This window comes from Heterodontus francisci, chromosome 17 (assembly GCF_036365525.1).
Source record: "Heterodontus francisci isolate sHetFra1 chromosome 17, sHetFra1.hap1, whole genome shotgun sequence".
NCBI classification, from domain to species: Eukaryota; Metazoa; Chordata; class Chondrichthyes; order Heterodontiformes; family Heterodontidae; genus Heterodontus; species Heterodontus francisci.
In genome coordinates this window covers 356,226-383,444 of record NC_090387.1, presented here as the reverse complement: position 1 = coordinate 383,444, position 27,219 = coordinate 356,226, and the positions used below count along the sequence as shown (strand labels likewise).

The 27,219-nt window shown below is 45.7% G+C and overlaps 1 protein-coding gene across 1 annotated transcript in view; it reads right to left on the bottom strand.

Annotated features, from left to right (window-relative positions):
* Positions 1–27,219, bottom strand: part of tat (tyrosine aminotransferase) — a 162,332-nt gene that overhangs the window by 42,790 nt on the left and 92,323 nt on the right. The window contains exon 9 of the mRNA XM_068048945.1: positions 21,739–21,867. Coding sequence (XP_067905046.1) covers positions 21,739–21,867 — 129 coding nt within the window. The remainder of the gene's footprint in view (positions 1–21,738; positions 21,868–27,219) is intronic.

Genomic DNA, 27,219 nt, shown 5'->3' with positions numbered 1-27,219 from the left:
GTAACCTTGCAGAGGACATAAAAACTGACTGTAAAAGCTTCTATAGATATGTGAAGAGCAAAAGATTAGTGAAAACAAATGTGGGTCCCTTACAGTCAGAAACGGGGGAATTTATAATGGGGAACAAAGAAATGGCAGACCAATTAAATACATACTTTGGTTCTATTTTCACAAAGGAGAACACAAATTACCTCCCAGAAATGTTGGGGAACATAGGGTCGAGTGAGAAGGAGGAACTGTATGAAACCAGTATTAGTAAGGAAATGGTGTTAGGGAAATTGATGGGATTGAAGGCTGATAAATCCCCAGGGCCTGATAATCTACATCCCAGAGTACTTAAGGAAGTGGCCCTTGAAATAGTAGATGCATTGCTGGTCATTTTTCAAAATTATATAGATTCTGGAACAGTTCCAACGGATTGGAGGGTATCTAATATAACCCCACTATTTATAAAAGGAAGTAGAGAGAAAACAGAGAATTATAGACTGGTTAGCCTGACATCATAGAGTCATAGAGTTTTACAGCACAGAAACAGGTCCTTCGGCCCAATGCGCCTGCGCTGACCATCAAGCACCCTCCGAACTAATCTCATTTCCCCGCACTTGGCCCATAGCTTTGTATGCTATGGCGTTTCAAGTGCTCATCTAAATACTTCCTGAATGTCGTGAGTGTTCCTGCATCTACCACCCCTTCAGGCAGTGCGTTCCAGATTCCAACAACCCTCTGGGTGAAAAAATTCTTCCTCAACTCCCCTCTAAACCTCTTGCCCTTTACCTTAAATCTATGCCCCTTAGTTATTGACTTCTCTGCTAAGGGAAAAAGTTAATCCTATCTATGCTATCAATGTCCCTCATAATTTTATATACCTCAATCAGGTCCCCCCTCAGCCTTCTCCGCACCAAGGAAAACAACCCTAGCCTATCCAGTCTGTCTTCATAACTGAAATGCTCCAGCCCAGGCAACATCCTGGTGAATCTCCTCTGCACCCTCTCCAGTGCAATCACATCCTTCCTATAGTGTGGTGACCAGAACTGTACACAGTACTCCAGCTGTGGCCTAATGTGGGTTTTATATAGCTCCATCATAACCTCCCTGCTTTTATATTCTATGCCTCGGCTAATAAAGCAAGTATCACATATGCCTTCCTAACCACCTTATCTACCTGTGCTGCCGTCTTCAGTGATCTATGGACAAGTACATCAAGGTCCCACTGACCTTCTGTACTTCCTAGGGTCCTACCATCCATTGTATATTCCCTTGCCTTCTTAGACTTCCCAAAATGCATCACCTCACACTTCTCAGGATTAAATTCCATTTGCCACTGCTCTGCCCATCTTACCAGCCCATCTATATTGTCCTGTAATCTAAGACTTTCCTCCTCACTATTTACGATGCCACCAATTTTTGTGTCGTCTGCGAACTTACTGATCATACCTCCTATATTCACATCTAAATCATTAATGTACACTACAAACAGTAAGGGTCCCAGCCCGATCCCTGTGGTACCCCACTGGTCCCAGGACTCCATTCACAAAAACAACCCTCCCCCATTACCCTCTGCCTCCTGCCACTGAGCCAATTTTGAATCCAATTTGCCAAATTGCCCTGGATCCCATGGGCTCTTACCTTCTTGACCAATCTCCCATGCGGGACCTCATCAAAAGCCTTACTGAAATCCATGCAGACTACATCAACCACTTTACCCTCATCTACACATCCTGTCACTGCCTCAAAACATTCAATCAAGTTAGTTAGAAAGATCTCCCCCTGACAAAGTCATGCTGACTATCACTGATTAATCCCTGCCTCTCCAAGTGGAGATTAATCCTGTTGCTCAGAATTTTTTCCAATAGTTTCCCAACCACTGATGTTAGACTCACCGGCCTGTAATTACCTGGTTTATCCCTGCTACCCTTCTTGAATAATGGTACCACATTCGCTGTCCTCCAGTCCTCTGGTACCTCTTCTGTGACCAGAGAGATTTTGAAAATTTGTGTCAGAGCCTCTGCTATCTCCTCCCTGGCCTCACAAATCAGCCTGGGATACATCTCATCTGGGCCTGGGGATTTATCCACCTTTAAGCCCGCTAAAACAGCTAATACTTCCTCCTTTTCAATGCTAATTTGATCAAGTATATCACAATCCCCCTCCCTGATCAATACACCTACATCGTCCTTCTACATAGTGAACACAGATGAAAAGTAATCATTCAAAACCTCACCGATGTCCTCCGGCTCCACACACAGATTGCCTCTATGATCCCTAATGGGCCCTACTCTTTCCCTGGTTATCCTCTTGCCCCTAACATACTTATAAAATGCCTTGGGATTTTCCTTTATCTTGTCTGCCAGTGATTTTTCATGTCCCCTCTTTGCTCTCCTAATTACTTTGTTAAGTACCCCCCTCCACTTTCTGTACTCCTCTGGGGCCTCCGCTGTTTTCAGCACTCTGAATCTGCCCTACACCTTTTTTTCCCTGATCCAATCCTCTATATCCCTTGACATCCAGGGTTCCCTTGACCTTTTGGTCTTACCCTTCACCTTTACAGGAACATGCTGCACCTGAACCCTCACAATTTCCCTTTTAAATGACTCCCACTGGTCTGATGTAGACTTTCCTACAAGTAGCTGCTCCCAGTTCACTTTGGCCAAATCCTGTTTTATCATATTGAAATCTGCCTTCCCCCAATTCAGTACTCTTATTTCCGATCCCTCTACGTCCTTTTCTATAACAACCTTAAATCTTACAGAGTTATGGTCACTATCCCCGAATTGCTCCCCCACTGCCACTTCTACCACTTGTCTGGCTTCATTCCCTAGGATTAAGTCCAGTACCGCCCTTCCTAGGTGAGTGGGCAAAACTGTGGCAGATGAATTTCAATGCGGGCAAGTGTAAGGTTATCCGTTTTGGACCAAAAAAGGGTAGAGCAGGGTACTTTCTAAATGGGAGGAGGTTAGGTAGAGTGGATGTCCAAAGGGACTTGGGGGTTCAGGTGCACAGATATTTAAAATGCCACGAGCAAGTGCAGAAAATAATCAATAAGGCTAATGGAATGCTAACCTTTATATCTAGAGGATTGGAGTATAAAGACACAGAGGTTATGCTGCAGCTGTACAAAACCCTGGTTAGACCCCACTTGGAGTACTGTGAGCAGTTCTGTGCACCACACCTTAGGAAGGATATGTTGACCTTGGAGGGAGTGCAATGTAGGTTTACAAGAATGATACCTGGACTACAGGGGTTAAGGTACAAGGAGAGATTACACAAATTAGGCCTGTTTTCACTAGAATTTAGAAGGTTAAGGGGTGATCTGATTGAAGTCTTCAAGATTTTAACAGAAAAGACAGGCTAGATAAAGATAAACTATTTCCACTGGCTGGAGATTCTAAAACTAGGGGGCATAGTCTAAAAATTAGGACCAGTCCGTTCAGGAGAGATGTTAGGAAGCACTTCTTCACGCAAAGGGTGGTAGAAGTTTGGAACTCACACCCACAAACAGCTGTTGAAGCTAGAACAGTTGTTAATTTTAAATCTGAGATAGATAGATTTTTGTTAAGCAAAGATATCAAGGGATATGGGCCAAAGGCATGTATACGGAGTTAGGCCGCGGATCAGCCATGATCTCATTGAATGGTGGGACAAGCTCGAGGGGCTGAATGGCCTACTCCTGTTCCTATCTTCCTATGTTTCTATGTTCCTCCTCTTGTCGGACTCTCCGTGTGCTGGCTCAAAAAGCTCTCCTGAATGCACTTGAAGAATTCCACCCCCTTTAAGCTTTTTGCACTAATACTATCCCCTCCAATATTGGGGAAGTTGAAATCCCCTACTATTATTACCCTATTATTATTGCACCTCTTTGAGATTTGCCTACATATCTGCTCCTCTACCACTGCCTGACTGTTTGGAAGCCTGTAGTACACTCCCAGCCAAGTGATTGCCCCCTTTTTGTTTTTAAGTTCTACCCATATGGCCTCATTAGAGGAACCTTCTAAGATATTATCCCTCCTTATTGCAGTAATTGTCTCTTTAATCAACACTGCAATACCACCTCCTCTTTTACCCCTCCCCTATCACACCTGAAGATTCTATACCCTGGAATATTGAGCTGCCACTCCTGCCCTTCCCTCAGCCATGTCTCTGTGATAGCAATAATATCATAATCTCATGTGTTAATCAACACCCTCAATTCATCTGCCTTACTAGTAAGATTCTTTGCATTAAAATATTTACAGTCCAGCCTGTTATTATTTGCCTAAGCTTTAACAGGTCTACATTTACTCTGCCCTCCAGACTGACTTAGCTTCACATTTATATTTGATTGTACATCACCCCCTACTATGCTTCCACTCTGTATCCCATCCCCCTGCCAAATTAGTTTAAACCACCACCACCCCCCAACAGCACTAGCAAACCTCCCAGCAAGGATGCTGGTCCTGTTCCGGTTCAGATGCAACCCGTCCATCTTATCCAGATCCCACCTTCGCCAGAAACAGGCCCAGTGATCCAAGAATCTAAAGCCCTCCCTCCTGCACCATCTCCTCAACCATGCATTCATCTGCTCTAACCTCCTGAGGTTACCAGAGATTACAACCTTTGAGGTCCTACTTTTTAATCAGCTGCCTAGCTCCCTAAATTCTTTTTGCAGGACCTCATCCCTCTTTCTCCCTATGTCATTGGTACCAACATGGACCACGACCTCCGGCTGTGCACCCTCACTCTCCAGAATACTTTGTAGCCACTCAGTGATATCCAAGACCCTTGCACCAGGGAGGCAACATACCATCCTGGAATCACGTCTGCGACCACAGAAACGCCTATCTGTTCCTCTAACCATAGAATCCCCTACCACTATTGCCCTCTTGTCCCTTTTTCTCCATCCCAGCACAGCCGAGTCAGCCATGACATTCCGGTCATGACTCTCGGTGCATTCTCCAGAGGAACCCTCTCTCTCATCGGTACTCAGAACTGAATACCGGTTAGAAAGCAGTGGGGAAAATGCTAGAGTCCATTATAAAAGATGTAATAGCAGAGCACTTGGAAAACAATGACAGGATCGGACAAAGTCAACATGGATTTACGAAAGGGAAATCATGCTTGACAAATCTACTGGAATTTTTTGAGCATGTAACTAATAGAATAAATAAGGGAGAACCAGTGGATGTGGTGTATTGGACTTTCAGAAGGCTTTCGATAAGGTCCCACATAAGAGATTAGTGTGCAAAATAAAAGTACATGGAATTGGGGGTAAGGTACTGACATGGATCGAGAACTAGTTGGCAGACAGGAACAAAGAGTAGGAATAAACGGTTCTTTTTCCAAGTGGCAGGCAGTGACTAGTGGGGTACTAGTGCTGGGACCCCAGTTATTCACAATATATATTAATGATATAGATGAGGGAATTAAATGTAATATATCCAAGTTTGTAGATGACACAAAGCTGGGTGGGAGTGTGAGCTGTGAGGAGGATGCAGAGAAGCTCCAGTGTGACTTGGACAGGTTGAGTGAGTGAGCAAATACATGGCAGATGCAGTATAATGTGGATAAATGTTAGGTTATCCACTTTGGTGGCAAAAACAGAAAGGCAGATTATCTGAACGGTGATAGATTGGGAAAGGGGGCGGTGCAGCGAGACCTGGGTGTCCTTGTGCACCAGTCGCTGAAAGTAATCATGCAGGTGCAGTAGGCAGTTAAGAAGGCAAATGTTGGCCTTCATAGCAAGAGGATTTGAGTACAGGAGCAAGGATGTCTTGCTGCAATTATACAAGGCCTTCGTGAGACCACATCTGGAATATTGTGTGCAGTTTTGGTCTTCATATCTAAGGAAGGATGTTCTTGCTATGGAGAGAGTGCAGTGAAGGTTCACCAGACTGATTCCTGGGATGGCAGGACTGGTGTATGAAGAGAGATTGGGTCGATTAGGCTTGTATTCGCTAGAGTTTAGAAGAATGAGAGGGGATCTCATAGAAACCTACAAAATTCTAACACGACTGGACAGACTCGATGCAGGAAGGATGTTCCCGATGGTGGGGGAGTCCAGGACCAGGGGGTCACAGTCTAAGGATAAGCGGTAATCCATTTAGGACTGAGATGAGGAGGGATTTCTTCACCCAGAGAGTGGTGAACCTGTGGAATTCTCTACTACAGAAAGCAGTTGAGGCCAAATCATTAAATATATTCAAGAAAGAGTTAGATATAGTTCTTAGGGCTGAAGGGATCAAGGGATACGGGGATAAAGTAGGAACTGGGTACTGAATTTGGACGATCAGCCATGATCGTATTGAATGGCGGTGCAGGCTTGAAGGGCCGAATGGCCTACTTCTGCTCCTATTTGTCTGTTTCTATGAAATATTTGCAGGGCTATGGGGAAAAGGCAGGGCAGTGGGTCTGGGTGAGTTGCTGTTGCAGACAGCTGGCAGAGACATGATAGGCTGCCTCTGTGCTGTAACCATTCTACGATTCTATGAGTCATAATGGCACAGAAGGAGGCCATTCGGCCCAATGAGTCCATGCCGGTTCTCTGTAGAGCAATCCAGTCAGTCTACTCGCCACCACCCCCCCACCCCCCACTGTAGCCCTGCAAGTTTATTTCCCTTTAGGGCCCATCCAATTTAATTTTCAAATCATTCATCACCTCTGCTATCACCACCCTCATAGGGAGTGAGTTCCAGGTCATTACCACACGCTGCATAAAAAGTTCTTCCTCACATCCCACCTGTACCTCTTTCCCAAACCTTTAATCTGTGTCCCCTAGTCCTTGTACCATCAGCTAATGGGAATCGCTTTTCTTTGTCTACCTTATACAAACCTGTCATAATCTTGTACATCTCTATCAAATCTTCCCTCAATTTTTTTGCTCCAAGGAGAACAACCCCAGCTTCTCAAGTTTAACCTTGTAGCTAAAATCCCTCAACCCACGAAACATTCTGGTAAATCTCCTCTGCACCCCCTCAAGGACCCTCACATCCTTCCTGAAGTGTGGTGACCAGAACTGGATGCAATACTTCAGTTGGAACTTAACCAGAGCTTTATGAAGGTTCAGCATAACTTCCTTACTTTCATACTGAATACCTTGATTTATGAAGCCCAAGATCCCATATGCTTTACTAACCAATCTTTCAATGCGTCCTGCCATCTTCAAAGATCAATGCACATGCACCCCCAGGACCCTCTGTCACTGCACACTCTTTGGAACTGTGCCATTAAGTCTATTTTTCCTCCCCCTATCCCTTCTGCCAAAATGCATCACCTCACACTTCTCTGTATTAAATCCCATCGATCACTTGTCTGCCCATTCTGCTAGATTATCAATGTCCTGTTGCACTCGATTGGTATCATCCTCCAAGTTTGGTATCATGCACAAATTTAGAAATTTTACTGTGTGTTCTAATATCCAAGTCTTTTACATATATCAAAAAAGCACCCGCACTAACCTTTGGGGAACACCACTGTCAACCATCTTCCAGTCTTACCACCACTCACTGTTTTCTGTCCTTTGGTCAATTTTTTATCCAAGCTGACCAACTTGCAGGTGTGGCAAACAGTGAGGCCATTGTTAGGCTAACAGAATAGGCAGACTAGTGGCAGATGGAATCTAATACAGAGAAAAGTGAGGTGATGTATTTTGGCAGAAGGGATAGGGAGAGGCAATATAGATTTAATGGCACAGTTGTAAAGAGTGTGCAGGGAAAGAGGAACCTGTGGGTTCATTTGCACAGATTCTTAGAATCATAGAAGGTTTATGGCACAGAAAGAGGCCACATAGCCCATTGTGTCTGTGACGGCCGAAAAACTATCCACCCAGTCTAATCACACCTTTCATCATTTGGTCCATAGCCCTGCAGATTACAGCACTTGAGGTGAATATCCTGACTCCTTTTGAATGAGTTGAGGGTCTCTGCCTCAACTACCCTTTCAGGCAGTGAGTTCCAGACCATCACCACCCTCTGGGTGAAAAAGATTTTCCTCATCTCCCTCTAATCTTTCCACCAATCACTTTAAATTTATGCCCCCTTATCACTGACCTCTCTGCTAAGGCAAATAGTCCCTTCACCTCCACTCTATCCAGGCCCCTCAAAAATTTTGTACATTCTTGAATGTTGGCAAGACATATTGAGAGAGCAATTAGCAAAGCATATGTGATCTTGGGCTTCATAAATCGAGGTATTCAGTACGAAAGTAAGGAAGTTATGCTGAACCTTTATAAAGCTCTGGTTAAGTTCCAACTAGAGTATTGCATCCAGTTCTGCTCACCACACAAAGGGACTACTTTGGGAATAGTGATCACAATTCCGTAAGTTTTAGAATACTCATGGACAAAGACGAGAGCGGTCCTAAAGGAAGAGTGCTAAACTGGGGGAAGGCCAACTATACCAAAATTTGGCAGGAGCTGGGGAATGTAGATTGGGAGCAGCTGTTTGAAGGTAAATCCACATTTGATATGTGGGAGGCTTTTAAAGAGAGGTTGATTAGCGTGCAGGAGAGACATGTTCCTGTGAAAATGAGGGATAGAAATGGCAAGATTAGGGAACCATGGATGACAGGTGAAATTGTGAAACTAGCTAAGAGGAAAAAGGAAGCATACATAAGGTCTAGGCGGCTGAAGAAAGACCAAGCTTTGGACCAATCTGAAACGAGGAATTAAGAGGGCTAAAAGGGGTCATGAAATATCTTTAGCAAACAGGGTTAAGGAAAATCCCAAAGCCTTTTATTCATATATAAGGAGCAAGAGGGTAACTAGAGAAAGGATTGGCCCACTCAAGGACAAAGGAGGAAAGTTATGCGTGGAGTCAGAGAAAATGGGTGAGATTCTAAACGAGTACTTTGCATCGGTATTCACCGAGGAGAGGGACATGACGGATGTTGAGGTTAGGAACAGATGTTTGATTACTCTAGGTCAAGTCGGCATAAGGAGGGAGGAAGTGCTGGGTATTCTAAAAGGCATTAAGGTGGACAAGTCCCCAGGTCCGGATGGGATCTATCCCAGGTTACTGAGGGAAGCGAGAGAGGAAATAGCTGGGGCCTTAACAGATATCTTTGCAGCATCCTTAAACACGGGTGAGGTCCCGGAGGACTGCAGAATTGCTAATGTTGTCCCCTTGTTTAAGAAGGGTAGCAGGGATAATCCAGGTAATTATAGACCGGTGAGCCTGACGTCAGTGGTAGGGAAGCTGCTGGAGAAGATACTGAGGGATAGGATCTATTCCCATTTGGAAGAAAATGGGCTTATCAGTGATAGGCAACATGGTTTTGTGCAGGGAAGGTCATGTCTTACCAACTTAATAGAATTCTTTGAGGAAGTGACAAAGTTGATTGATGAGGGAGGGCTGTAGATGTCATATACATGGACTTCAGTAAGGCGTTTGATAAGGTTCCCCATGGTAGGCTGATGGAGAAAGTGAAGGCGCATGGGGTCCAAGGTGTACTAGCTAGATGGATAAAGAACTGGCTGGGCAACAGGAGACAGAGAGTAGCAGTGGAAGGGAGTTTCTCAAAATGGAGACGTGTGACCAGTGGTGTTCCACAGGGATCCGTGCTGGGACCACTGTTGTTTGTGATATACATAAATGATTTGGAGGAAAGTATAGGTGGTCTGATTAGCAAGTTTGCAGACGACACTAAGATTGGTGGAGTAGCAGATAGTGAAGGGGACTGTCAGAGAATACAGCAGAATATAGATAGATTGGAGAGTTGGGCAGAGAAATGGCAGATGGAGTTCAATCAGGGTAAATGCGAGGTGATGCATTTTGGAAGATCCAATTCAAGAGTGAACTATACAGTAAATGGAAAAGTCCTGGGGAAAATTGATGTACAGAGAGATTTGGGTGTTCAGGTCCATTGTTCCCTGAAGGTGGCAACGCAGGTCAATAGAGTGGTCAAGAAGGCATACGGCATGCTTTCCTTCATCGGACGGGGTATTGAGTACAAGAGTTGGCAGGTCATGTTACAGTTGTACAGGACTTTGGTTCGGCCACATTTGGAATACTGCGTGCAGTTCTGGTCGCCACATTACCAAAAGGATGTAGATGCTTTGGAGAGGGTGCAGAGGAGGTTCACAAGGATGTTGCCTGGTATGGAGGGCGCTTGCTATGAAGAGAGATTGAGTAGATTAGGATTATTTTCATTAGAAAGGCGGAGGTTGAGGGGGGACCTGATTGAGGTGTACAAAATCATGAGAGGTATAGACAGGGTGGATAGCAAGAAGGTTTTTCCCAGAGTGGGGGATTCAAATACTAGGGGTCACGAGTTCAAAGTGAGAGGGGAAAAGTTTAGGGGGGATATGCGTGGAAAGTTCTTTACGTAGAGGGTGGTGGGTGCCTGGAACGCGTTGCCAGCGGAGGTGGTAGATGCGAACACGATGGCATCTTTTAAGATGTATCTAGACAGATACATGAATAGGCAGGTAGCAAAGAGATACAGACCCTTAGAAAATAGGCGACATGTTTAGGTAGAGGATCTGGATCGGCGCAGGCTTGGAGGGCCGAAGGGCCTGTTCCAGGGCTGTAATTTTCTTTGTTCTATAGTTTGACCAGAGACCGACCAGAGACTGACCAGAGTTTGACCAGAGGCTGACCAGAGACTGACCAGAGACTGACTAGAGTTTGACCAGGGACTGACCAGAGATTGACTAGAGTCTGACCAGAGACTGACCAGAGACTGACTATAGACTGACCAGAGACTGACCAGAGACTGACCAGAGTTTGACCAGAGGCTGACCAGAGACTGACCAGAGACTGACCAGAGACTGACTAGAGTTTGACCAGGGACTGACCAGAGATTGACTAGAGTCTGACCAGAGACTGACCAGAGACTGACCAGAGACTGACTATAGACTGACCAGAGACTGACCAGAGACTGACCAGAGACTGACTAGAGTCTGACCAGGGACTGACCAGAGACTGACCAGAGACTGACTAGAGTCTGACCAGGGACTGACCAAAGACTGACTAGAGTCTGACCAGGGACTGACCAGAGACTGACCAGAGACTGACTAGAGTCTGACCAGGGACTGACCAGAGACTGACTAGAGACTTACTAGAGTCTGACTAGAGTCTGACCAGAGACTGACCAGAGACTGACCAGAGACTGACTAGAGTTTGACCAGGGACTGACCAGAGACTGACTAGAGTTTGACCAGGGACTGACCAGAGACTGACTAGAGACTGACTAGAGTCTGACCAGGGACTGACCAGAGACTGACCAGAGACTGACTAGAGACTGACTAGAGTCTGACTAGAGTCTGACCAGAGACTGACCAGAGACTGACTAGAGACTGACTAGAGTCTGACGAGAGTCAGACCAGGGACTGACAAGAGACTGACAAGAGACTGACCAGAGACTGACTAGAGACTGACTAGAGACTGACCAGAGTCTGACCAGGGACTGACCAGAGTCTGACCAGAGACTGACTAGAGACTGACTAGAGTCTGACTAGAGTCTGACTAGAGTCTGACCAGAGACTGACTAGAGTCTGACCAGAGACTGACTAGAGTCTGACTAGAGTCTGACTAGAGTCTGACTAGAGTCTGACCAGAGACTGACTAGAGTCTGGCCAGAGACTGACTAGAGACTGACTAGAGTCTGACCAGGAACTGACCAGAGACTGACTAGAGACTGACTAGAGACTGACTAGAGTATGACTAGAGTCTGACCAGAGACTGACCAGAGACTGACTAGAGTTTGACCAGGGACTGACCAGAGACTGACTAGAGACTGACTAGAGTCTGACTAGAGTCTGACCAGGGACTGACCAGAGACTGACCAGAGACTAGAGACTGACTACAGACTGACTAGAGTCTGACCAGGGACTGACCAGAGACTGACTAGAGACTGACTAGAGACTGACTAGAGTCTGACGAGAGTCTGACTAGAGTCTGACCAGAGACTGACCAGAGACTGACCAGAGACTGACTAGAGTTTGACCAGGGACTGACCAGAGACTGACTAGAGACTGACTAGAGTCTGACTAGAGTCTGACTCGAGTCTGACCAGAGACTGACTAGAGACTGACTAGAGTCTGACCAGAGACTGACTAGAGACTGACTAGAGTCTGACTAGAGTCTGACCAGGGACTGACCAGAGACTGACCAGAGACTGAATAGAGACTGACTAGAGACTGACTAGAGTCTGACCAGAGACTGACCAGAGACTGACTAGAGACTGACTAGAGTCTGACTAGAGTCTGACTAGAGTCTGACCAGAGACTGACCAGAGACTGACTAGAGACTGACTGGAGTCTGACTAGAGTCTGACTAGAGTCTGACTAGAGTCTGACCAGAGACTGACTAGAGTCTGACTAGAGTCTGACTAGAGTCTGAACAGAGACTGACCAGAGACTGACTAGAGTCTGACTAGAGTCTGACCAGGGACTGACCAGAGACTGACTAGAGACTGACTGGAGTCTGACTAGAGTCTGACTAGAGTCTGACCAGAGACTGACTAGAGTCTGACCAGAGACTGACTAGAGTCTGACTAGAGTCTGACCAGGGACTGACCAGAGACTGACCAGAGACTGACCAGAGACTGACTAGAGACTGACTAGAGACTGACTAGAGTCTGACCAGGGACTGACCAGAGACTGACCAGAGACTGACTAGAGACTGACTAGAGTCTGACTAGAGTCTGACTGGTGTCTGACCAGAGTCTGACCAGGGACTGACCAGAGACTGACCAGAGACTGACTAGAGACTGACCAGAGACTGACTAGAGTCTGACTAGAGTCTGACTAGAGTCTGACCAGAGACTGACTAGAGTCTGACTAGAGTCTGACTAGAGTCTGGCCAGAGACTGACTAGAGTCTGTCCAGGGACTGACCAGAGACTGACCAGAGACTGACTATAGACTGACTAGAGACTGACCAGGGACTGACCAGAGACTGACTAGAGACTGACTAGAGTCTGACCAGGGACTGACCAGAGACTGACCAGAGACTGACTAGAGACTGACTAGAGACTGACTAGAGTCTGACCAGGGACTGACCAGAGACTGACTAGAGACTGACTAGAGTCTGACCAGAGACTGACTAGAGTTTGACTAGAGTCTGACCAGGGACTGACCAGAGACTGACTAGAGACTGACTAGAGTCTGACCAGGGACTGACCAGAGACTGACTAGAGACTGACTAGAGACTGACTAGAGTCTGACCAGGGACTGACCAGAGACTGACTAGAGACTGACTAGAGTCTGACTAGAGTCTGACCAGAGACTGACTAGAGTCTGACCAGAGACTGACTAGAGTCTGACTAAAGTCTGACTAGAGTCTGACTAGAGTCTGACCAGAGACTAACTAGAGTCTGGCCAGAGACTGACTAGAGTCTGGCCAGAGACTGACCAGAGACTGACCAGAGTTTGACCGGAGACTGACCAGAGACTGACTAGAGTTTGACCAGAGACTGATCAGAGACTGACTAGAGTTTAGAAAATAGAATATAGAACAGTACAGCACATTGCAGGCCCTTCGGCCCCCGATGTTGTGCCGACCCTTTAACCTACTCTAAGATCAAACTACCTACATACCCTTTATTCTACTATCATCCATGTACCTATCCAAGAGTCGCTTAAATGTCCCTAATGTATCTGCTTCTACTACCACCGCTGGCAGTGCATTCCACGCACCCACCACTCTCTGTGTAAAGAACCTACCTCTGGCATCTCCCCTAAACCTTCCTCCAATCACCTTAAAATTATGCCCCCTGGTGATAGCCCTTTCAGCCCTGGGAAAAAGTCTCTGGCTATCCACTTTATCTATGCCTCTCATCATCTCATCGTACACCTCTATCAAGTCACCTCTCATCCTTCTTCGCTCCAATGAGAAAAGCCCTAGCTCCCTCAATCTTTCTTCATAAGACATGCCCTCCAGTCCAGGCAGCATCCTGGTAAATCTCCTCTGCACCCTCTCTAAAGCTTCCACATCCTTCCTATAATGAGGAGACCAGAACTGAACACAATATTCCAAGTGTGGTCTAACCAGGGCTTTATAGAGCTGCAGCATAACCTCACGGCTCTTAAACTCAATCCCCCTGTTAATGAAAGGCAACACACCATACGCCTTCTTAACAACCCTATCAACTTGGGTAGCAACTTTGAGCGATCTATGGACGTGGACCCCAAAATCCCTCTGTTCCTCCACACTGCCAAGAATCCTGTCTTTAAGCCTGTATTCTGTATTCAAATTCGACCTTCCAAAATGAATCACTTCACACTTTTCCAGGTTGAACTCCATCTGCCACTTCTCAGCCCAGCTCTGCATCCTGTCAATGTCCCGTTGCAACCTACAACAGCCCTCCACACTATCCACAACTCCAGCAACCTTTGTGTCATCGGCAAACTTACTAACCCAGCCTTCCACTTCCTCATCCAAGTCATTTATAAAAATCACAAAGAGCAGAGGTCCCAGAACAGATCCCTGCGGAACACCACTGGTCACCGAGCTCCAGGCTGAGTACTTTCCATCTACTACCACCCTCTGTCTTCTATGGGCCAGCCAATTCTGTATCCAGACAGCCATATTTCCCTGTATCCCATGCCTCCTTACTTTCTGAATGAGCCTACCATGGGGAACCTTATCAAACGCCTTGCTAAAATCCATATACACCACATCCACTGCTCTTCCCTCATCAATGTGTTTTGTCACATCCTCAAAGAATTCAATAAGGCTTGTGAGGCATGACCTGCCCCTTACAAAGCCATGCTGACTATCTCTAATCAAACTATGCTTTTCCAAATAATCATAAATCCTGTCTCTCAGAATCCTCTCCAATAATTTGCCCACCACCGACGTAAGACAGACTGGTCTGTAATTCCCAGGGTTATCCCTATTCCCTTTCTTGAACAAGGGAATAACATTTGCCACCCTCCAATCATCTGGTACTACTCCACTGGACAGTGAGGACGCAAAGATCATCGCCAAAGGCGCAGCAATCTCTTCCCTCGCTTCGCGTAAAAACCTTGGGTATATCCCGTCTGGCCTTGGGGACTTATCTATCCTCATGTCTTTCAAAATTTCCAGCACATCCTCCTTCTTAACATCAACCTGTTCGAGCATATCAGCCTGTTTCTCGCTGTCCTCACAAACGTCCAGGTCCCTCTCACTTGTGAATACAGAAGCAAAGTACTCATTGAGGACCTCCCCTACCTCCTCCGACTCCAGGCACAAGTTCCCTCCACTATCCCTGATCGGTCCTACCCTCACTCTGGCCATCCTCTTGTTCCTCACATAAGTGTAGAACGCCTTGGGATTTTCCTTAATCCTACCCGCCAAGACTTTTTCATGTCCCCTTCTAGCTCTCCTAAGTCCATTCTTCAGTTCCTTCCTGGCTGCCTTGTAACCCTCTAGTGACCTGTCTGATCCTTGCTTCCTCAACCTTAAGTAAGCTTCCTTCTTTCTCTTGACTAGCTGTTCCACATCTCTTGTCATCCAAGGTTCCTTCACCCTACCATCCCTTCCTTGCCTCATCGGGACAAACCTATCCAGCTTGACCAGAGACTGACCAGAGACTGAACAGAGACTGAACAGAGACTGACTAGAGACTGACTAGAGTCTGACCAGAATCTGACCAGAGACTGACCAGAAACTGACCAGAGACTGACCAGAGTCTGACCAGAATCTGACCAGAGACTGACTAGAGTTTGACCAGAGACTGACCAGAAACTGACCAGAGACTGACTAGAGTCTGACTAGAGTCTGACCAGAATCTGACCAGAGACTGACCAGAGACTAAACTGAGTTTGACCAGACACTGACCAGAGACTGACTAGAGTTTGACCAGAGACTGACCAGAAACTGACCAGAGACTGACCAGAGTCTGACCAGAATCTGACCAGAGACTAAACAGAGTTTGACCAGACACTGACCAGAGACTGACTAGAGTTTGACCAGAGACTGACCAGAAACTGACCAGAGACTGACCAGAAACTGACCAGAATCTGACCAGAGACAAAACAGAATCTGATGAGAGTTTGACCAGAGACTGACCAGAGTTTGACCAGAGACTGACCAGAGACTGACCAGAGACTGACCAGAGACTGACCAGAATCTGACCAGAGACAAAACAGAATCTGACGAGAGTTTGACCAGAGACTGACCAGAGTTTGACCAGAGACTGACCAGAGACTGATCAGAGACTGACCAGAGACTGACTAGAGTTTGACCAGAGACTGACCAGAGACTGACCAGAAACTGACCAGAATCTGACCAGAGACAAAACAGAATCTGACGAGTGTTTGACCAGAGACTAACCAGAGTTTGACCAGAGACTGACCAGAGACTGACCAGAGACTGACCAGAATCTGACCAGAGACAAAACAGAATCTGACGAGAGTTTGACCAGAAACTGACCAGAGCTTGACCAGAGACTTACCAGAGACTGACCAGAGACTGACTAGAGACTGACTAGAGTTTGACCAGAGACTGACCAGAGACTGATCAGAGACTGACTAGAGACTGATCAGAGACTGATCAGAGACTGATCAGAGACTGATCAGAGACTGAATAGAGTTTGACCAGAGACTGACCAGAGGCTGACCAGAGGCTGAAAGAGACTGACCAGAGACTGACTAGCGGCTGACCAGAGACTGACTAGAGTCTGACCAGAGATTGACCAGAGATTGACCAGAGACTGACCAGAGACTGACTAGAGACTGACCAGAGACTGACCAGAGATTGACCAGAGATTGACCAGAGTCTGACCAGAGACTGACCAGAGATTGACCAGAGATTGACCAGAGACTGATCAGAGACTGACTAGAGACTGACTAGAGACTGACTAGAGACTGATCAGAGACTGATCAGAGACTGAATAGAGTTTGACCAGAGACTGACCAGAGGCTGACCAGAGGCTGAAAGAGACTGACCAGAGACTGACTAGCATCTGACCAGAGACTGACTAGAGTCTGACCAGAGATTGACCAGAGATTGACCAGAGACTGACCAGAGACTGACTAGAGACTGACCAGAGACTGACCAGAGATTGACCAGAGATTGACCAGAGTCTGACCAGAGTCTGACCAGAGATTGACCAGAGACTGACCAGAGACTGACCAGAGTCAGACCAGAGTCTGACCAGAATTTTACCAGAGACTGACCAGAGACTGACTAGAGTTTGACCAGAGACTGACCAGTGACTGACTAGAGTTTGACCAGAGACTGACCAGAGACTGACTAGAATTTTACCAGAGATTGACCAGAGACTGACCAGAGACTGACTAGAATTTTACCAGAGACTGACCAGTGACTGACTAGAGTTTGACCAGAGTTTGACCAGAGACTGACGAGAGACTAACCAGAATCTGACCAGAGACTGACCAGAGACTGACCAGAGACTGACTAGAATTTTACAAGAGACTGACCAGAGACTGACCAGAGACTGACCAGAGACTGACTAGAATTTTACAAGAGACTGACCAGAGACTGACCAGAGACTGACTAGAGTTTGACCAGAGACTGACCAGAGACTGACTAGAATTTTACAAGACTGACCAGAGACTGACCAGAGACTGACTAGAGTTTGACCAGAGACTGACCAGAGACTGAACATAATCTGACCAGACACTGACCAGAGACTAAACAGAATCTGACCAGAGACTGACCAGAGACTAAACAGAATCTGACCAGAGACTGACTAGAATCTGACCAGAGACTGACTAGAGTTTGACCAGAGACTGACCAGAGACTGAACATAATCTGACCAGACACTGACCAGAGACTAAACAGAATCTGACCAGAGACTGACCAGAGACTAAACAGAATCTGACCAGAGACTAAACAGAATCTGACCAGAGACTGACCAGAGACTTAAACAGAATCTGACCAGAGACTGACCAGAGACTAAACAGAATCTGACCAGAGACTGACCAGAGACTTAAACAGAATCTGACCAGAGACTGACCAGAGACTTAAACAGAATCTGACCAGAGACTGACCAGAGACTAAACAGAATCTGACCAGAGACTGACCAGAGACTTAAACAGAATCTGACCAGAGACTGACCAGAGACTAAACAGAATCTGACCAGAGACTGACCAGAGACTTAAACAGAATCTGACCAGAGACTGACTAGAGTCTGACCAGAGACTGACCAGAGACTGACCAGAGACTATGTGCGGCACAGTGGCGCAGTGGTTAGCACTGCAGCTTCACAGCTCCAGGGACCCGGGTTCAATTCTGGGTACTGCCTGTGTGGAGTTTGCAAGTTTTCCCTGTGACCGCGTGGGTTTTCACTGGGTGCTCCGGTTTCCTCCCACCGCCAAAGACTTGCACGTGATCGGTAAATTGGCCATTGTAAATTGCCCCTCGTGTATGTAGGTGGTAGGGAATATGGGATTACTGTAGAGTTAGTATAAGTGGGTGGTTGTAGACCGGCACACACTCGGTGGGCCGAAGGGCCTGTTTCAGTGCTGTATCTCTAAATAAATAAAAATAAACAGAATCTGACTAAAGTCTGACCAGAGACTGATTATAGACTGACCAGAATCTGACCAGAGACTAACCAAAATTTGACCAGAGACTGACTAGAACCTGACCAAAGAACAGTACAGCACAGGAACAGGCCATTCAGCCCTCCAAGCCTGCGCTGATCTTGATGCCTGCCGAAACTATAACCTTCTGCACTTCCAGGGATGGTATCCCTCTATTCCCATCCTATTCATGTATTTGTCAAGATGCCTCTTAAACGTCGCTATCATACCTGCTTCCACCGCCTCCCCCGGCAGCAAGTTCCAGGCACTCACCACCCTCTGTGTAAAGAACTTGCCTCGCACATCCCCTCTAAACTTTGCCCCTCTCACCTTAAACCTGTCCCCTAGTAACTGACTCTTCCACCCTGGGAAAAAGCTTCTGACTATCCACTCTGTCCATGCCGCTCATAACTTTGTAAACCTCTATCATGTCGCCCCTCCACCTCCGTCATTCCAGTGAAAACAATCCGAGTTTTTCCAACCTCTCCTCATAGCTAATGCCCTCCAGACCAGGCAACATCCTGGTAAACCTCCTCTGTACCCTCTCCAAAGCCTCCACGTCCTTCTGGTAGTGTGGCGACCAGAATTGCACGCAATATTCTAAGTGTGGCCCAACTAAAGTTCTGTACAGCTGCAACATGACTTGCCTATTTTTATACTCTATGGCCCGACCGATGAAGGCAAGCATGCTGTATGCCTTCTTGACTACCTTATCCACCTGCGTTGCCACTTTCAGTGACCTGTGGACCTGTACGGCCAGATCTCTCTGCCTGTCAATACTCCTAAGGGTTCTGCCATTTACTGTATACTTCCCACCTCATTAGACCTTCCAAAATGCATTACCTCACATTTGTCCGGATTAAACTCCATCTGCCATTTCTCCGCCCTAGTCTCCAACCGATCTATATCCTGCTGTATCCTCTGACAATCCTCATCACTATCCCCAACTCCACCAACCTTTGTGTTGTCCGCAAACTTACTAATCAGACATGCTACATTTTCCTCCAAATCATTTATATATACTACAAACAGCAAAGGTCCCAGCACTGATCCCTGCGGAACACCACTAGTCACATCCCTCCATTCAGAAAAGCACCCATCCACTGGTACCCTCTGTCTTCAATGACCGAGCCAGTTCTGTATCCATCTTGCCAGCTCACCTCTGATCTCGTGTGACTTCACCTTTTGTACCAGTCTGCCATGAGGGACCTTGTCAAAGGCTTTAATGAACTCCATATAGATAACATCCACTGCCCTTCCTTCATCAATCATCTTCGTCACTTCCTCAAAAAACTCAATCAAATTAGTAAGACACGACCTCCCCTTCACAAAACCATGCTGCCTCTCGCTAATAAGTTAGTTTGTTTCCAAATGGGAGTAAATCCTGTCCCGAAGAATCCTTTCTAATAATTTCCCTACCACTGACGTAAGGCTCACCGGCCTATAATTTCCTGGATTATCCTTGCTACCCTTCTTAAATTAAGGAACAACATTGTTGTTCCAGAGACTGACTAGAGTCTGACCAGAGACTGACCAGAGACTGACTAGAGTCTGACCAGAGACTGACCAGAGACTGACTAGAGTCTGACCAGAGACTGACCAGAGACTGACTAGAGACTGACTAGAGTCTGACTAGAGACTGACTAGAGTCTGACTAGAGTCTGACCAGAGACTGACCAGAGACTGACTAGAGTCTGACCAGAGACTGACCAGAGACTGACTAGAGTCTGACCAGAGACTGACCAGAGACTGACTAGAGACTGACTAGAGTCTGACTAGACACTGACTAGAGTCTGACTACTGACTAGAGACTGACTAGAGTCTGACCAGAGACTGACTAGATTCTGACTAGCTTCTGACCAGAGACTGACCAGAGACTGATCAGAGACTGACCAGAATCTGACCAGAGACTGACCAGAGACTGACCAGAGACTGACTAGAGTCTGACCAGAGACTGACTAGAGTCTGACCAGTGACTGACCAGCGACTGACCAGAGACTGACCAGAGATAGACCAGAGTTTGACTAGAGTCTGACCAGCGACTGACCAGAGACTGACTAGAGTCTGACCAGCGACTGACCAGCGACTGACCAGAGACTGACCAGAGACTGACCAGAATCAAACCAGAGACTGAACAGAGACTGACTAGAGTCTGACCAGCGACTGACCAGAGACTAAACAGAATCTGACCAGAGACTGACTAGAGTCTCACCAGCGACTGACCAGAGACTGACCAGAATCTGACCAGAGACGGACCAGAGACTAACCAGAAGCTGACCAGAGACTGACTAGAGTCTGACCAGAGACTGGACAAAATCTGACCAGAGACTGACTAGAGTCTGACCAGCGACTGACCAGAGACTAAACAGAATCTGACCAGAGACTGACTAGAGTCTCACCAGTGAATGACCATAATCTGACCAGAGACTGACCAGAGACTGACCAGACACTAACCAGAAGCTGATCAGAGACTGACTAGAGTCTGACCAGAGACTGACCAGAGACTAGACAAAATCTGACCAGAGACTGACTAGAGTCTGACCAGCGACTGACCAGAGACTAAACAGAATCTGACCAGAGACTGACTAGAGTCTCACCAGCGACTGACCAGAGACTGACAAGAATCTGACCAGAGTCTGACCAGCGACTGACCAGAATCTGACCAGAGACTGACCAGAGACTGACCAGAGACTAGACAAAATCTGACCAGAGACTGACCAGAGACTAACCAGAAGCTGACCAGAGACTGACTAGAGTCTGACCAGAGACTAGACAAAATCTGACCAGAGACTGACTAGAGTCTGACCAGCGACTGACCAGAGACTGACCAGAGACTAACCAGAAGCTGACCAGAGACTGACTAGAGTCTGACCAGCGACTGACCAGAGACTGACCAGAGACTAACCAGAAGCTGACCAGAGACTGACTAGAGTCTGACCAGAGACTAGACAAAATCTGACCAGAGACTGACTAGAGTCTGACCAGCGACTGACCAGAGACTAAACAGAATCTGACCAGAGACTGACTAGAGACTGACCAGAGACTAACCAGAGACTGACCAGAGACTAACCAGAAGCTGACCAGAGACTGACTAGAGTCTGACCAGCGACTGATCAGAGACTAAACAGAATCTGACCAGAGACTGACTAGAGTCTGACCAGCGACTGACCAGAGACTGACCAGAGACTAACCAGAAGCTGACCAGAAGCTGACCAGAGACTGCTATGACTCTGTCCAGTCTGGCCCAGGATAGGCAGAGTCTGGCTGGAATATTCAGCACAGCATTACCTTCAGGAAGCTGATGGTACTATCATAAAATTCTTGAGTTGTTTCATTCAGAATATTTTCCAGCGCTCCTTGTACAATTGTGCACGGGCCAAGAATTCTTTGACTCAGACAAACCAGGCCAGCTCGGATCTGTTGGAACAAATAATTGATTTAGTTTGTATTACAGAGTATAGTCCATCCTTCATAAGACAGCACTGACTAATGAAAGAATTAGTTTTGTATTAGGCTAGCCAAATAACTGTGCAACTTTGAGCGGTGAGGTAAGGCTCCTGTTGCAACTGTGCCATCAATACATTTTTTGTTGCAATAGGATGGGTAAATGTGATTAGAAATACAAAACAAATTGGTTGGGACAAATGGCCTGTTACTCTGTTGTAACTTCTATTTCCCCCGCTTTGTTCCCAAATCCCTTTATTCCCTTCTCCTTAATCCACCTCTAGTCTCATTTTAAATGTTGACAGTTTCTGCCTCAACCACTAAACTGAGAAGTGAATTCCACAGCCTCTTAACTCTCTTTGTGAAGAAGTTTCTCCTGCCCTCTGTTTTAAATCTCTTACATTTGATCTTCTATCTATGACCCCTCGTTCTGGAGCCTCAGTTACTAGAAACAGTCTGCGTCTACCTATCCTGTCCCAACCTTTCATCATTTTAAACGTCTATGTTATCTCCCTGTAACCTGTGTTGTTCTAATGAACAAAGATCTAATTCTTCAAATCTTTCTTTGCATTTGTATTTCCTCACACCAGGCAGCATTCTTACATAGAATATACAGCACAGAAACAGGATATTCGGACCAGTTGGTCCTTGTGGGTGTTTATGCTCCACAAGGGCCTCCTCCCACCCCTCTTCATCTCACCCTATTAGCATATCCTTCTTTTACTTCCTTCCTTATACGTTATCTACTTCCCCTTAAATGCATCTATGGTATTCGCTTCAACAACTCTATGTGGTAGCAAGGTCAACATTCTAACCACTCTCTCAGTAATGAACACAATAAATAGGAGCAAGAAAAGACCATTCGGCCCATCGAGCCTGCTCCGCCATTCAATAGGATTGTGGCTGACCTTAGGCTTCAATTTCACTTTCCTGCCCGCTCCCCATATCCCTCAATTCCCTACGAGACCAAAAATCTGTCTATCCCAGCCTTAAACCTATTCAATGATGGAGCACCCACAACCCTCTGGGGTAGAGAATTCCAAAGATTCACAACCTTTGAGTGAAGTAATTAAGTAATTTCTCCTCATCTCCGTCCTGAATGATTGGCCCCTTATCCTGAGACTGTGTCCCCGTGTTCTAGATTCCCTGACCAGTTGGAACAATCTCTCAGCTTCTACCCTATCAAACCCTTTCAGAATCTTGTATGTTACAATTAGATCATCTCTCATTCTTCTGAACTCCAGAGAATATAGGCCCAGTTTACACAGCCTCTCACCAGAGGACAACCCCCTCATCCCAGGGACCAATTTAGTAAATCTTCACTGCACTGCCTCAAGTGCAAGTATATTCTTTCTTAAATGTGGAGACCAAAACTGCACACAGTATTCCAGATGTGGTCTTACCAAAACCCTGTACAACTGTAGCAAGATTTCTTTATTCCTGTACTCCAATCCCCTTGCAATAAAGGCCAACATGCCATTTGCCTTCCTAATTGCTTGCCTTCCTGCATGCTAAGTTTCTACATTCCTTGTACAAGCACACCTAAGTTTCTTTGAACAGCAACACTTAGAAGTTTCACACCTTTTAAAAAATATTCTGCTTTTCTATTCTTATGACCGAATTGAATAACTTCACACTTCCCTACATTATACTCTATTTGCCATCTTGGGGCCCACTCACTTAACCTGTCTATGTCTCTTTGCAGCCTCTCTATGTCCTCCCCGCAGCTTACCTTTCCAACGAGCTTTGTATCATCGGCAAACTTAGATACATTACTCTCTGTCTCATCATCTAAGGCATTAATATATATTGTAAATAGCTGAGGCCCCAGCACAGATCCTTGTGGCACCCCACTATTCACTGTCTGCCAACTTGAAAATGCTCCTTTATGCCCACTCTTTGCTTCCTTAACCAATCCTCTATCCATGCTAATACATTACCTCCAACTCCATGAGCCCTTATCTTGCCTATTAACCTTTTGTGTGGCACCTTATCGAATGCCTTTTGGAAATCCAGGTATACTACATCTACTGGTTCCCCTTTATCTACCCTACTAGTTACATCCTCAAAAAACTCTAATAAATTTGTCAAACTAGATTCCCCTTTCCCTATGTTGACTTGTTCTAATCATACTGTGCTTTGCTAAGTGCATTGTTAAGACTTCCGTAATAATAGATTCCAGCATTTTCCCAACGACTGATGTTAAGCTAACTGGCCTGTAGTTCCCTGTTTTCTCTCTCCCTCCTTTCTTGAAAAGTGGTGTAACATTTGCTAACTTCCAATCTGATGGGACCGTTCCTGAATCGAAGGAATTTTGGAAAATCATAGCTAGCATATCCACTATCTCTGCAGCTATTTCTTTTAGAACCCTAGGGTGTAGGCCATCTGTCCTGGGGATTTGACATATTTTAGTCCCTTAAGTTTCGCTAATACTTTTTCTATGCTGATATTAATTTCCTTAATTTCCTCACTCTTTTTAGCCCATAGGTTACCGTCTATTTCTGGTATGGAACTTGTGTCTTCTACTGTGAAGACAGACACAAAATTTTGTTCAATGCCTCTGCCATTCCCTCATTCCCCACGATAATTTCTCCTGTCTCTGCTTCTAAGCGACCAACGTTTACTTCAGATACTCCCTTTCTATATACGTATAAAAGCTCTTACAATCTGTTTTTATATTGCTGGCTAGTTTACTCTCATTCTACTTTTTCCATTTTTATCAATTTTTTGGTGGCCCTTTACTGATTTCTAAAACATTCCCAATCCTCAGACTTGCTGCTAATTTTTGCAACATTGCAACCCTCTTCTTTTAATTTAATACTATTCTCAGCTTCCTGAGTGAGCCACGGATGGGTCTTTCTGGCTGAGGTTTTGATTTTCAAAGGAATGTATTTTTGTTGAACATTTTGAATTGTTTCTTTAAATGTTTCCCACTGTTCATTTGCCGCCATACCTTTTAGTCTGTTTATCCAATTAACGTTAGCCAATTCTCCCCTCATACCTAAGTAATTGGCTTTGTTTAAGTTTAAGATTCTTGTTTGTGTTTGGAGCATGTCACTTTCAATGGAATTTAATGGTATTAAAGAAGTTTTTCCTGTTTCCTATTAATTTATTACAGAATATCTTATTATTTATGGCCCCTGGTTCTGGACTCACCCACAAATAAAAACATCTTCACTACGTCCACCCTATCGAACCTTTTCATTGTCTTAAAGACCTCAATCAGGTCATCCAAAAGTCTTCTCTTTTCTAGAGACAAGAGACCCAATCTGTTCAGTCTTTCTTGATAGGTATAACCTCTCAGTTCGGGTATCATTCTAGTAGATCTTTTTTGCACCTTCTCTAGTGCCTCTATATCTTTTTTATAGTATGGAGACCAGAACTGTTCACAGTACTTCAAGCATGGTCTAACCAAGGTTCTATAAAAGTTTAACATAACTACTCTGCTTTTCAATTCTATCCCTCTAGAAGTGAACCCCAGTGCTTTGCTTTCTTTTTTTAATGGCCCCTACTTTTAGTGATTTGTGTATCTGTACCCCCAGATCCCTCTGCGCCTCTACCCCATTTAGACTCTTATTTCCTTATTTTTCAAGGAGTATGCGGCCTCTTTATTCTTCCTATCAAAATGGACTACCTCACACTTATCTAGATTCAAGTTCATTTGCCAATTTCATGCCCATTCTGCAAGTTTATTAATATCTTCCTGTATTTTGTCACAGACTCCTCCTTAGTATTAACAGCACTACCCAATTTGATGCCGTCCGTTAATTTTGAAATTGTACTTTAGATTCCAGAGTCAAAATTGTTTGTGTAAATGGTGAACAACAGTCATCCCAGCACCAATCCTTATGGAACATCAACTCCCACCTTTTGACAATGAGTTACTACTTTAAGCCCCTATTCTCTTGTTTTTTGCTTCTTAATTGGGTGTTTAATTGTATTCAGGTGGTTGACATTAACTGAGAATTCACCTGCACTCATATTTATAAGAGTATGCTGAAACTGGGGTTGTTGGTTTGGCGATGCCTGATATAGAACATAGAACAGTACAGCACAGTACAGGCCCTTCGGCCCACGATGTTGTGCCGAACCTTTAACCTACTCGAAGATCAAACTAACTACCTACCCTTCATTCCACTATCATCCATGTACCTATCCAAGAGTCGCTTAAATGCCCCTAATGTATCTGCTTCTGCTACCACCGCTGGCAGCGCATTCCACACACCCACCACTCTCTGTGTAAAGAACCTACCTCTGACATCTCGCCGAAACCTTCCTCCAATCACCTTAAAATTATGCCCCCTGGTGATAGCCCTTTCCACCCTGGGAAAAAGTCTCTGACTATCCACTCTATCTAATGCCTCTCATAATCTTGTACCCCTCTATCAAGTCACCTCTCATCCTTCTTCGCTCCAATGAGAAAAGCCCTAGCTCCCTCAATCTTTCTTCATAGGACATGCCCTCCAGTCCAGGCAGCATCCTGGTAAATCTCCTCTGCACCCTCTCTAAAGCTTCCACATCCTTCCTATAATGAGGCGACCAGAACTGAACACAATATTCCAAGTGTGGTCGAACCAGGGCCTTATAGAGCTGCAGCACAACCTCGCGGCTCTTAAACTCAATCCCCCTGTTAATGAAAGCCAACACCCCATACGCCTTCTTAACAACCCTTTCAACTTGGGTAGCAACTTTGAGCGATCTATGGACGTGGACCCCAAGATCCCTCTGTTCCTCCACACAACCAAGAATTCTGTCTTTAAGCCTGTATTCTGCATTCAAATTCGACCTTCCAAATTGAATCACTTCACACTTTTCCAGGTTGAACTCCATCTGCCACTTCTCAGTCCAGCTCTGCATCCTGTCAATGTCCCGTTGCAACCTACAACAGCCCTCCACACTATCCACAACTCCAGCAACCTTCGTGTCATCGGCAAACTTGCTAACCCAGCCTTCCACTTCCTCATTCAAGTCATTTATAAAAATCACAAAGAGCAGAGGTCCCAGAACAGATCCTTGTGGAACACCACTGGTCACCGAGCTCCATGCTGAACACTTTCCATCTACTACCACCCTCTGACTTCTATGGGCCAGCCAATTTTGTATCCAGACAGCCAACTTACCCTGAATCCCATGCCTCCTTACTTTCTGAATGAGCCTACCATGGGGAACCTTATCAAACGCCTTGCTAAAATCCATATACACCACATCCACTGCTCTTCCTTCATCAATGTGTTTTGTCACATCTTCAAAGAGTTCAATAAGGCTTGTGAGGCATGACCTGCCCCTTACAAAGCCATGCTGACTGTCTCTAATCAAACCATGCTT